Source organism: Pseudophryne corroboree, chromosome 7 (genome assembly GCF_028390025.1).
Source record: "Pseudophryne corroboree isolate aPseCor3 chromosome 7, aPseCor3.hap2, whole genome shotgun sequence".
In the NCBI taxonomy this organism is placed as follows: domain Eukaryota; kingdom Metazoa; phylum Chordata; class Amphibia; order Anura; family Myobatrachidae; genus Pseudophryne; species Pseudophryne corroboree.
Genome location: NC_086450.1, coordinates 418,672,508 through 418,686,320, shown reverse-complemented (window position 1 = coordinate 418,686,320; position 13,813 = coordinate 418,672,508). Strand labels below are relative to the sequence as shown.

The following is a 13,813-nucleotide window of genomic DNA, read 5'->3' as shown; positions in this document are numbered from 1 at the left end:
GTGTAGCTGGCACTGCAGCGGGGCATGTCATGTCTATCTGGCACTGCTGGGGGGTATATCATGTCTATCTGGCACTGCTGGGGGGCATGTCATGTGTAGCTGGCACTGCTGCGGGGCATGTCATGTCTATCTGGCACTGCACTACTGTAGACATTATGTGTATCTGTCACTATACTGGAGACATTGTGTGTAAGGAACACTGCTGTAGCTGTTATGTGTAATGCTGCTAATTGTGTGCGTAGAGGGGGTGTGAAAATATATTTATTTATTTATAGTGTGATAATATGAAGTTGTGAGGCCCCGCCCACTTTTCCAGGAGACCACGCCCACTTTCCAAGGAGCGCGCGCACCTTCGGCGTGCGCATAGAGTATGGGATGGGGCGCTTTGAAATTTTCTCGCACAGGGTGCTATTAGGCCTGGAGCCGGCCCTGATGAGCGAGACTTGCATTGTGGAACGTAGATTTTGAATTCTTTTAATTGCATCTACATCAATGCAGATCTTCTCCAAAATATGAATGTTTAATAAAATGTATAAGTAATTTCATGTATTAATATTTGCATATTTAGTCTCTTCAGTATATTTAGAGATTTGTTAAACATTACTTTTTTCCATAAACAAATACATAGACTGCGCAGACGAATGTATTCTCAATTCATTCAAATAGAATCAGATAAAAATGTATTTGATGTATAATGCTGCCAGTTCCTGGGAACCGTTCCACCGGCTCAATACATGTGGAGAAAACAAAGAAAGGAAGGCGCATCCGTGAGTTATGGGCCCTACACACTGGCAGATAAAACAGAACGATATGAATGGTCTCGTTCATAAATGAACGACTACTCGTTCATATCGTTCTGTGTGTAGGCACCAACGATTAACGATGCCCGACCCCTCACTCGTTAATCGTTGGTGTCCCGTCGCTTATGGATGCAGGCCAATATGGACGAGTTTGTCCATATTAGCATGCAGTGCTATGGAGCCGCCGGGTCGCTCCCCCACTCCACCCCCGCCGCCGGGTCGCCCGTCGGCTGTATCCTCCGTCGGGCAGCTTGGCGGCGGATCGGTATGTGTGTAGGGCCCATAACAAGTACAATCTTTACTAATAAGAAGTAAAAGCTCACATGCATCAAGACATACGTTCACCGGCTCCATTCTCAAAACTCCTGTGGAGGTGCCTCCGGAGTACACCTAACAGTGTCCTGAGGCGGAAACACCGACAGTCATCATCCACCTGTGCCGCACTCGAACAGCAGGGTCCCGATCTGTGCTTCCAGTGCTTTGCTATAACAATCCGACCGGTTTCGTCACAGCAGACTTCGTCAGGGGGTGTGTGGCCAAGCTGAACATCCGTGTGGTTTTTATAGCAGATCAGAATATATGCTCATTTATAAAAATATAGTGATTTCTATATGTTTTTAGAAAAAAACCACAACAGTTGTTCATTTTACATATACAACATTAAAATACAGTTTATTCAGCCATTTAATTCATATTTAAATACTGAGGATAGTAATAAAATAGTCAGATATAGCTTCCAACGATGTCAATTTAACCATTACGTGTTCAGCTGTACCTAGCCTCTACATAATTTAAGAGAGGAAAATTGTGGTCATTTATATGAGGCATAGCTGCTTTCACAATTTGCTGTTAGTCATTTCAAAATATTATTATTATAAATCATCATATTATCAAATCATTTTCTCAGACATCTAGTACTTTAATCTCATTTTTCTATATCAATTTCAGTATCATCCTCAGTAACAACACATAAAAATACAACATTGTAAAAACATTAACTGGTTCATAGTTTTTATACTGCACAATAGAACAGAAAAAAAACATAATAAAAAAGAAAATGAGCTGACATTGAATATTGCATCTAACTACACGCCAGGCGACGCACCCTAACGATGCCACAAATGGGGTGTAGCAACCAAACAACAGAGTGGCATCAGTGTGCGAGACCATACAGGCAGAACTAATGCAAAAAAGGAACAATGTCAAAAGTCTCATTTAATCCATTAGGACTTAGGGGTAAATTTACTAAAATGGGAGTTTTATTTAAGATGGGATGTTGCCCATAGCAACGAATCAGAATCTACTTCTCATTTATCTAGCACCTTCTAGAAGATAATACATGGACTCTGATTGGTTGCAATGGGCAACATTCCATCTTAAATAGAACTACCATCTTAGTAAATTTACCCCTTAGTGGGGGATATTCAATTGTTTGAAAAGTCAGTTGGGTGTCTGTTTTTTCCTATCTAGTAGACAGGAAAAAACAGACACTCAACCGACTTTTCAAACTTTTGAATTCCCCCCAATGTCTTTAATTTGTGAATCCAATATGTTTCTCTTCTACCCAGTTTTTTTTAAATGTCTCCTCCTCTCTTGTCCAATACTACATGTTCAATGGGTTTAAATGAGAATTTATTTAAATTACCACCCCTACATTCTACAAAATGGCGGGGTACACTATGATTCCTTAATTTATTAGTTATACTCCTAACGTGCTCAAGAATTCACATTTTTAAGGGTCTTTTTGTTTTACCTACGTAGCTAGCCCCACAACTACACTCCAGCTGATATACAGCATGTGTGGTCAGACAGTTGGCCAACCCTTTAATATTCCATGATTCAGTTCTCTCTTTATTCCAGATCTTTTTTTTGTCTTTGCTCATATATTTGCATATTTTACAATGACTGTACGCAGAGCCGGCCCTAACCAATATGATGACCTAGTCAAGATTTGGCTGGTGCCCCCCAGCACTGCCGCTAGTTCCGCCCCTGCACCCCTTTCCCAGTACCATCACCCCTCACCCATAGCAGTCCTCATTTTGGTGTTCCTACCCCCTATATTTTAAATAGGAACATTGCGCATTTGGCGCACAGCTCAAAAAGGGCTGTGTTCTTGCTGGGAAGGGGCATGGGCACACAATAGTACCCCCAATTCAAATTATGCCACACACTAGTGCAACTTTATTCACACACATAATGTCCCATACACATATGCCGAACACTACAGCACAACCAACCCACCCGCACACATCACTCATATGGCCACTAACACTGTGACCTCTGCCTCTGCTTGGATACAGATGTGTCCTCATACATCTTGCCTCAATATGCAATGCCGCAGGAGATGCCTGGCGTGAGTCAGCTGGCAGCTCTGCTAACGTTGGGCACCTTATTTTTATGAAAATGCATCTTATTTGCATTACTATGTGGCTAGAATGCACAAGCAGCTTCTGCTATTTAAAATGATATGTGGCATGCCTATATTCTGTGTGCGACTGTGACTGTATGTGCATACGCAATGCTATGTTACAGTGATTTCCAGGAATACACTGTAACATAACATTTTGTATGCAGATACAGCGGCAGTCACACACAGAATATAGGCATGCCACATATCATTTTAATCAGCAGATGCTGCTTGTGCCCCTAGGCATACCAAATGCCCTAGGCATTTGCCTAGTTTGCCTATGCCTAAGGCCGGCTCTGACTGTACGGTGCGCATCCATTGAAATCCTTCAACCAATTATCTTCATTCACCTTTCGTAAATTACTTGGGGTGGGAACTGTTGTAAGTGTCCTTGCACGCTTAAAGATCACATGTGGTTTCCATATTATAATTATAGGGAGTATGCTTTCTATAGACAGGCATGACCAAACATGGATACTGTGTGCATGAAAGAACTAATACCGCACCTGAATGACCCCCGATCTGCGGATCTGCCAATGATATTGCTCAGAATGCTGATACTGTCTCTCTGTTTTAACCCCCGCAGCTGGATGAGGCCCTCACCTCTGCTCTCCTTCCTCAGTCTCTGCACTCTCAGTCACTCGCAGGTAAGTGATGGAGAAACCCAGCTGATCGACCACGGCAATGATTTCCCTGGAGCCCTTCAGAATGATTGCTCATATCACTGGTTCCAGGGAATAGCGACACTTCTGTCAATATTGTACTTTTTCTCTGCTAAGCAGCGAGTTCTACTTTATGGTACACCCTGTACGTTGTTTGTTTACTGTGGCAAAAACTGTTCTCTTCACATACATATTATCACACAAAGGACAGAAACTATTTTCCTTCTATATGGGCCTGTTTATCAATGTAGAGATAAATGCCCTGAAACCTAATGTTCCTATTCGTGGCAGTATAGGAGCGGGTTTTCGGGTGTTTTTACCATGCTCCGATAAACAACTGCCCTGAAAGCCGTAACAGCTAATAGTAGCTAGGAAAGTTTACTCTGTGGCGTTCCTTTACCTTGGTCACACATGCGCACTGTGTGGGCCAGGGGAAGCGGAGGGATCCAATAACTGAGATACTGTATCTCCTCGTGCTTCACACGCAGCCTCTTTACTTAGAGGGTAATTCAGAGTTGATCGCAGCAGCAAATTTGTTAGCAGTTGGGCAAAACCATGTGCACTGCAGTGGGGGGGCAGATATAACATGTGCAGAGAGCGTTAGATTTGGGTGCGGTGTGTTCAAACTTAAATCTAAATTGCAATGTGAAAATAAAGCAGCCAGTATTTACCCTGCACAGAAATAAAATAACCCACCCAAATCTAACTCTCTCTGCACATGTTATATCTGTCCCCCTGCAGTGCACATGGTTTTGCCCAACTGTTAACAAATTTGCTGCTGCGATCAACACTGAATTACCCCCTTAGTTTAGTGATAATCATGTGTGTCTGCATATGTTATTGGAGCAAATAACATCAATTGGCCTATTAGAGAGGTGTAATAACATCATAATGAAACAACAAGAATGTAATTTCTGTATATGGTAGGGAGCTTAAAACCACACAGAGCATTTTGATAATTACATTACTCTATGGCACAGGTTCTCAAACTCGGTCCTCAGGACCCCACACAGTGCATGTTTTGCAGGTAACCCAGCAGGTGCACAGGTGTATTAATTACTCACTGACACATTTTAAAAGGTCGCAGGTGGAGCTAATTATTTCACTTGTGATTCTGTGAGGAGACCTACAAAACATGCACCGTGTGGGGTCCTGAGGACCGAGTTTGAGAACCTGTGCTCTATGGCTATCCCAGGCTATAGCTTCCCCATGTAAAGCTTGTATAACAAGCACCACACAGTAAGGGTGGTCTTCAGTGGGTCTGGGACTGAGGGTCGACAGCACAAAGGTCGACACACTTTAGGTCGACGCCAATTGGTCGACACACCTTAGGTCGACATGGACAAAAGGTCGACATGGACAAAAGGTCGACAGGAACAAGGTCGACATGGAAAAAGGTCGACATGAGTTTTTTATGTTTTTTTGGTGTCGTTTTCTTCGTAGAGTGACCGGGAACCCCAATTAGTGCACCGCGTCCCCTCGCATGGCTCGCTTCGCTCGCCATGCTTCGGGCATGGTGCCTTCGCTCCGCTGCCGCTTTGCTCGGCACAATTTACCGTTCCAATCGTAGTCCACGTGGATCGTTAAGTATGAAAAGGTTCGAAAAAAGAAAAAAATCGTGAAAAACTCATGTCGACCTTTTCCATGTCGACCTTGTTCCTGTCGACCTTTTGTCCATGTCGACCTTTTGACCATGTCGATCTAAGGTGTGTCGACCAATTGGCGTCGACCTAAAGTGTGTCGACCTTTGTGCTGTCGACCTGGAGTCCGGATACCGTCTTCAGTATGCCGGCTGTCGGGATCCCGGCGCACAGTATACCGGCGCCGGAATCCCGACAGCCGGCATACCGACACTTATTCTCCCTCGTGGGGGTCCACGACCCCCTGGAGGGAGAATAAAATAGCGCACGCCACCGTGCCCGCAGCGTGGTGAGCGCAGCGAGCCCGCAAGGGGCTCATTTGCGCTCGCCACATTGTCGATAAGCCAGCAGTCGGGCTCCCGACGCCGGTATGCTGGTCGCCGGGAGCACGACCGCCGGAAGACCGTACTACACCCCACAGTGATTGTCCTGTTATCGCCATCTCAGCATGGTAAAAACAGAAGAAAATGAGGAAAAAATAAATGAGCAAATGTGTTTACACTAATTTTATTTTAAATATTTGTATATATACACTGCTCAAAAAAATAAACGGAACACTTAAACAACACAATGTAACTCCAAGTCAAATCACACTTCTGTGAAATCAAACTGTCCACTTAGGAAGCAACACTGATTGACAATCAATTTCACATGCTGTTGTGCAAATGGAATAGACAACAGGTGGAAATTATAGGCAATTAGCAAGACACCCCCAATAAAGGAGTTGTTCTGCAGGTGGTGACCACAGACCACTTCTCAGCTCCTATGCTTTTTGGCTGATGTTTTGGTCACTTTTGAAAGCTGGCGGTGCTTTCACTCTAGTGGTAGCATGAGACGGAGTCTACAACCCACACAAGTGGCTCAGGTAGTGCAGCTCATCCAGGATGGCACATCAATGCGAGCTGTGGCAAGAAGGTTTGCTGTGTCTGTCAGCGTGTCCAGAGCATGGAGGCGCTACCAGGAGACAGGCCAGTACATCAGAAGACGTGGAGGATGCCGTAAGAGGGCAACAACCCAGCAGCAGGACCGCTACCTCCGCCTTTGTGCAAGGAGGAACAGGAGGAGCACTGCCAGAGCCCTGCAAAATGACCTCCAGCAAGCCACAAATGTGCATGTGTCTACTCAAACGATCAGAAACAGACTCCAAGAGGGTGGTATGAGGGCCCGACGTCTACAGGTGGGGGTTGTGCTTACAGCCCAACACCGTGCAGGACGTTTGGCATTTGCCAGAGAACACCAAGATTGGCAAATTCGCCACTGGCGCCCTGTGCTCTTCACAGATGAAAGCAGGTTCTCACTGAGCACATGTGACAGACGTGACAGAGTCTGGAGACGCCAAGGAGAACGTTCTGCTGCCTGCAACATCCTCCAGCATGACCGGTTTGGCAGTGGGTCAGTAATGGTGTGGGGTGGCATTTCTTTGGGGGGCCGCACAGCCCTCTATGTGCTCGCCAGAGGTAGCCTGACTGCCATTAGGTACCGAGATGAGATCCTCAGACCCCTTGTGAGACCATATGCTGGTGCGGTTGGCCCTGGGTTCCTCATAATGTAAGACAATGCTAGACCTCATGTGGCTGGAGTGTGTCGGCAGTTCCTGCAAGACAAAGGCATTGATGCTATGGACTGGCCCGCCCGTTCCCCAGACCTGAATCCAATTTAGCACATCTGGGACATCATGTCTCGCTCCATCCACCAATGCACGTTGCACCACAAACTGTCCAGGAGTTGGCGGATGCTTTAGTCCAGGTCTGGGAGGAGATCCCTCAGGAGACCATCCGCCACCTCATCAGGAGCATGCCCAGGCATTGTAGGGAGGTCATACAGGCACGTGGAGGCCACACACACTACTGAGCCTCATTTTGACTTGTTTTAAGGACATTACATCAAAGTTGGATCAGCCTGTAGTGTGTTTTTCCACTTTAATTTTGAGTGTGACTCCAAATCCAGACCTCCATGGGTTAATAAATTTGATTTCCATTGATAATTTTTGTGTGATTTTGTTGTCAGCACATTCACCTATGTAAAGAACAAAGTATTTAATAAGAATATTTCATTTATTCAGATCTAGGATGTGTTGTTTAAGTGTTCCCTTTATTTTTTTGAGCAGTGTATATTTTTTTAATTATAATTTCAAAAATTCTTAGTGGCACTGAAAGTTTGGGCTCCCAGTTCCATTGTGCGTGCACCAACCAGCTTGCTCCATGAAGCAATAAGTTACCCCTTGCCACTCCAGTCCAGAATTGGCCGAGGTAACGGAGTATGCGTTGTGCTGTATCCATAAATGGGCCGCTTAGTGCAACAGATAATCGATTATTTATTGTTGGGGTTTTTAAACTTTAAGACAGGGGCAGTTTAACAGAGGAGGGGGCCCATACGCAGACTCTGTGTGGATACCCCTCCTCTCTACTGCGCGTGCACAGGTCTCCAGAAATATGGTGTCCGCCATGTTGCTGGTGACTAATCTCTGTTGCACATGCACAAATCACCAGGAAATTGGCGCTTTCCGGGAGATTTCTGCTGAAGCGGGACTCTGGAGAGGTATGTAATTAAACATAAGTGCAGTTTTTGCAGTGTGGATACGCTGATGCTTTAAGAATGATTTATTGTACATGCCCTCCGGCAGATTTTTTTAAGTACGTTTATTTTTCCTTTGGATTCTTCCTGTTTATTTAATGCCATTTATTTATGTCTGTTTTGTGGGGTATCCGTTTGGGTGGTCACCCATGTTATGATCGACAGTCATTAGGTCGACCACTATTGGTCGACAGTGACATGGTCGACATGCACACATGGTCGACACATGAAAGGTCGACACATGAAAAGGTCGACATGAGTTTTTCACCTTTTTGTTTTCTTTTGGGGAACTTTTTCATACTTTACGATCCACGTGGCCTACGATTGGGAACGGTAATCTGTGCCGAGCGAAGCGGTAGCGGAGCGAAGGCACCTTGCCCGAAGCATGGTGAGTGAAGCGAGCCATGCGAGGGGACGCGCTGCACTAATTGGGGTTCGCCGTCACTTTACGCAGGAAACGACACCCAAAAAAGTTAAACTCATGTCGACCTTTTCATGTGTCGTCCTTTTCATGTATTGACCACTTTCATGTGTCGACCATTTGTCCATGTCGACCATGCCAATGTCGACTAATAGTGGTCGACCTAATGACTGTCGACCATAACATGGTCGACCAATCATACCGGAACCGTTTTGTGGACGCCCAGCGCCAGAAATGAGAAATACGCTTATTATAAGGTCTGGCACATAAGGGACATTTGCTTTTATTCCTGGGTATGGTGTACACTGCAGATGAACGTGGCACCACCAGAGCCAATTCAAATTCAAACCAAAAGCTGTTTATTGAATTACAAGCACAGTAAATAGATAGCTACGCTGATGCTTATTACAGTAGTGTCTGGTCTCAGCGGGGACCCTCAGCTGGAACAGCTCAGGTTGTTAGATATTTGTAGATTGTCCTGGACACAATATTGTCTCAATCCAAGTGGCACTGCCTCATCCCATACTTCCCAACATGACCCTCTCCAGGAGGGACAGAATGCTCTCCTCCTGGACTTCCCTCTTAATTTATGATTGCCATCACCTGTGCTGAAACACCTTTCTTATCCATTAACCTGTTCAACTCAGGTTCCGGCAATCATAAAGTAAGAGGAAAGTCCAGAAGCAGAGCATTGTGTACCTCCTGGAGAGGTATGCTCATCCTATGGAAATTAGCATTAGCATCAGGTAGTAAATCCGGCTGCCGCGGTGTCATGCAAACACGCCCACTGCAGTGGCAAACACAGGCTTTTTAGAGGAGGGTTTCCAAATGCAATCCACTTTCTCCCACTCTGCAGAACATGGAACACAGCATTAATATTAACACTCTAGATCAGGCATGCCCAAACTGCGGCCCTCCAGCTGTTGTGAAACTACATATTCCAACATGCCCTGACACAGTTTTGCTGTCAGAGAATGCTAAAACAGTGTCAGGGCATGCTGGGATGTGTAATTTCACAACAGTTGGAGGGCCGCAGTTTGGGCATGCCTGCTCTAGATGGTCTATACCAGGGGTGGCAAACCAGTTAGATGCAAAGAGACAGAAAAAGATCTGTAGTCAAGGGTAAGAGCCAATATCATGCGCGCGCCGAAGGCACCCTGTGCGCGCAAAAATTGAGGCGTGGCCTAGTGGTCACAAAACTACACCCCATTTTTGTGCGCACACCTTTCGTTACGACGTTTGTAGGAGTATGACCTTGTGTCATAACCCCATTTTTAGTCATGTTGTACAAAGCCACATACATATAATGTCCCAGTACAGTGCCACATACATATAAAAACGGGTGTCTGCACAGCGCCAGATACACATATGCCCCCACAGTGCCAGATACACATGTCTCCACAGTGCCAGATACATATATGCCCACAGTGCCAGATACACATGTCCCCACAGTGCCAGATACATATATGCCCCACAGGGCCAGATACATATATGTCCTCAAAGTGCCAGACACACATGTCCTCACAGTGCCAGATACACATGTCCCCACAGTGCCATATACATATATGCCCCCAGTGCCAGATACACATGTCCTCACAGTGCCAGATACATATATGCCCCACAGTGCCAGATACATATATGCCCCACAGTGCCAGATACATATATGCCCCACAGTGCCAGATACACATGTCCCCACAGTGCCAGATACATATATGCCCCCAGTGCCAGATACACATGTCCTCACAGTGCCATATACATATACAGTATGCCCCACAGTGCCAGATACACATGTCCCCACAGTGCCAGATACATATATATCCCACAGTACCAGATACATATATGCCCCACAGGCCAGATACATATATGCCCCCAGTGCCAGATACATATATGCCCCACAGTGCCAGATACATATATGCCCCACTACAGTGCCACATTCATATAAAAAATACCAAAAAAATGGGTGCCTCACAGTGCCGGATACACATATGTCCTCACAGTGCCAGATACATATATGCCCCACAGTGCCAGATACACATGTCCCAACTGTGCCAGATACATATATGCTCCACAGTGCCAGATACACATGTCCCCACATTGCCAGATACATATATGCCTCCAGTGCCAGATACACATGTCCCCACAACACCAGATACATATATGCCCCAAGTGCCAGATACATATATGACCCCACAGTGCCAGATACACATATGCCCCACAGTGCAGATACACATACCCCCACAGTGCCAGATATTCATCCAGTGCCAGATACACAAGCCCCACAGTGCAAGAAATGCCTTCAGAGCCAGATATACATGTCCCCACAGTGTCAGATACACATGTCCCCACAGTGCACCCTTCCCCCCCCCTTCAAGTGCTGCTCATCACACTGCTGCTCCTGTATGTGAGGGCGGGTAGGAGAGCGCATAAATAATATAAATAAGTGGCCAGGAAAAGGTTCAATCTACTATAACAAATAAATATACAAATGTAATAGAACCAGTACTGCACTTTCTAACCACACGTTCTCCCACCTCATGGTAAGGCACCTGCCTCTTCTTCCTGATAGCTACGCTCTGGTCCAGTGCATTGATTGAGGACTCAGATCCACACACCGCAATTTGGTAGAAGAAGCTGCTACTACTGAGCACTATGCTGCAACTATGATCTGTCACTTAAACTGCATGATGTGGTGGCAGCTCTAGTAATCATATCATATACCATTGCTATTGTTGTCATAATTTGAGCCACTTGCCGAGAGTAGTGGGGTTTCTGGGCAACTGGAAAACTCGCTGCATTTGCCATTGCACTGCGCATCTGACTCAGACTCAGAACCTTTAGTCAGAATAGAGCAGGGCCGGCGCCACCATTAGGCAGCTTTAGGCAGCTGCCTTTGGGCGCCGGCCACTAGAGGGCGGCGACTCACGCTGTCTTTAAGAGAATACTTAATTTATTATCATTTTAGCTGAGCTTAAGAGAGATGAGGAGCAGGGACGGCCGCACAACTGTTATCAGCCAGCCGGCAGCACAGCGACAGACAGTGTAAGACAGTGTGTGTAACCCATCGGCTCTTATGTGCGCTGTCTGCTCCCTCCTCTGCAATCATCCTTCTCACCCCTCCCCTCCTCCGCGCCCACAGCATCCGGCATACACCCTCGTATATGCATGTTACCCCACGCTGCCTGCCGCCCGCCGCACCGCGCCGCGCCCCCCCCCCCCGCCCTTATACCCGCATATATTCTTCCCCCCTACCCTTCATGATCTATTCTAAACTTGCTACATGCCTTTTATGTTTAAGAGGCACATGGGATCTCAGGAGTCTGTAGCGCAGGGAGAGATTAAAGGGGGGGAGGGTGTAGCGGCGGCGGCGGAAGTATGTACCTCCAGAGCCGTACCCCTATCTGTTACTAATAAAACTTTAATTTTTGGGTATATATATATATATATATATTAGTTGGCTGCACTCTCAGGCAATAATAGAATCCAAAACTGTATGACTTGACTCATACAGTTTTGGATTCCATTATTGCCTGAGAGTGCAGCCAACTAATATATATATATACACACAGTGGTAGCTGCCACTTCCTGTGTATACATGTTGACGTACATACAGTACAGTTTTTGTGCTTCTTTGCTGGCTGGCTGTGGGAGGCAGGTAGAGAGGGATGTAGTTTGTATGCCGGCACTCAGGATCCCGGTGGTCAGCATGCTGACACCGGAATCCCGAATGCTAAAAATGCCTCCCCCGTCGGCATTCTGGCTGCCGGGATCTTGGTGTCGGTATACTGAGCGCCGAGATCCCAGCAGCCGGCATACCCAATCCCCCTAAGCTCCTCTCGCTGACACTCAGGTGTAACTGTGCACGCACGTCAGGCTGCTGTGCGGTGTGTGTGCCACTGCTGGGGAGCTGAGCAAGCTGTCATTGGGCAGGAAGAGCTGAGCAGCCACGGAAGAACAGGAGGCTAGGCCAATATACAGTTGGTAAGTTTGCTTATGCTGCTGTGGGAGGTGATGTGGTGTGATTATTGTAGGGGCTGTATCTGTCAGTTTGGTCAGTCCTGTATGTACACGTATCAGTGTGGCCGGTCCTCTCTGTATGTATATCAGTGTCCCATCACCTGTGTGTATATGTGTCAGTGTGGCCGGTCCTGTGTGTATGTTTGTCAGTGTGGCCAGTCCTGTATACAGTATGTGTCAGTGTGGCCGGTCCTGTGTGTCAGTGTGGCCAGTCCTCTCTATATGTGTATCAATTTGCCCGGTCCTGTGTGTATGTGTGTTAGTGTGACTGGTCCTGTGTGTATATGTGTTAGTGTGCCCACTCCTGTGTGTATGTGTGTTAGTGTGGCTGGTCCCCACCTGATGGCGGCATTCTCCCAGCAGTCCCCACCTGATGGCGGCATTGTATGTGTGTGTGTGTGTGTGTGTGTGTGTGTGTGTGTGTGTGTGTGTGTGTGTGTGTGTGTGTATATATATATATATATATATATAAATATATATATAGTGTTAATCGGCTAAGCAATTTTTTTGTGAGAGTAACTAACCCTTAATGACAAACCTGATTTTGATGGTTTGTGTGTTGTTTGATAGGGTGTTATGTAGATTTGCAATAAGTAGATAAAGCATTGAGTGGGGGGCATGCGCTTCGCTCAATTATGAGCATCTGTTGATTAGTGTGTGTGTATCTATCTCTCTATCTATCTATCTATCTATCTATCTATCTATCTATCGCTATCTACAGTCTCTCTCTCTCTCTCTCTCTCTCTCTCTCTCTCTCTATATATATATATATGTGTACACACACGGTCAAGTCACAGTATTATGACTAAAAGCCAGTGTAACCGCTGTGCGCAGCATGGACAGCAGCTTGATGGGGCTTAGCTGTCGTTTTAGCCCCAGATTCATTATGACGGTGAGCTTCTCCACTGTAGCATGTCGGTCGGCCCTCACGCATCTTCATAGCTAACATTCACCTCTCACATCAGTGGCACGTGGTGCTCCGCAGTTTCCACATCAATTATTTGCCATTTATCCAGTCACAGTACGCCTTCAGCAGTACGCGGACAGGTCACACACTCCGCTGTTTCAGAAATACTGCCACCCTTGGCCTGAAAACCAATAATCATCCCTTTATGCCACTCTGATAAGTCGCCCCTTTTACCCATGACAGCAATGAGTGATATGTCTGCAGACAGCCTATCGCACACCTTATATACTCACCAAGCCAGCGCACGACACGTGACATATTTCATGGGCTACGCGCTGCCGACGTCACATGTAGGAGGTGGTCATAATAGTGTGACTCCACCATGTAT

At 46.2% G+C, this 13,813-nt stretch overlaps 1 protein-coding gene across 1 annotated transcript in view; it reads left to right on the top strand.

The window, feature by feature from the left end:
• LOC134945475 (glucagon receptor-like) overlaps window positions 1-13,813 on the top strand; it is a 221,346-nt gene that overhangs the window by 53,317 nt on the left and 154,216 nt on the right. The window contains exon 2 of the mRNA XM_063934788.1: window positions 3,794-3,854. Within this exon, the coding sequence (XP_063790858.1) occupies window positions 3,794-3,854 (61 nt within the window). The remainder of the gene's footprint in view (window positions 1-3,793; window positions 3,855-13,813) is intronic.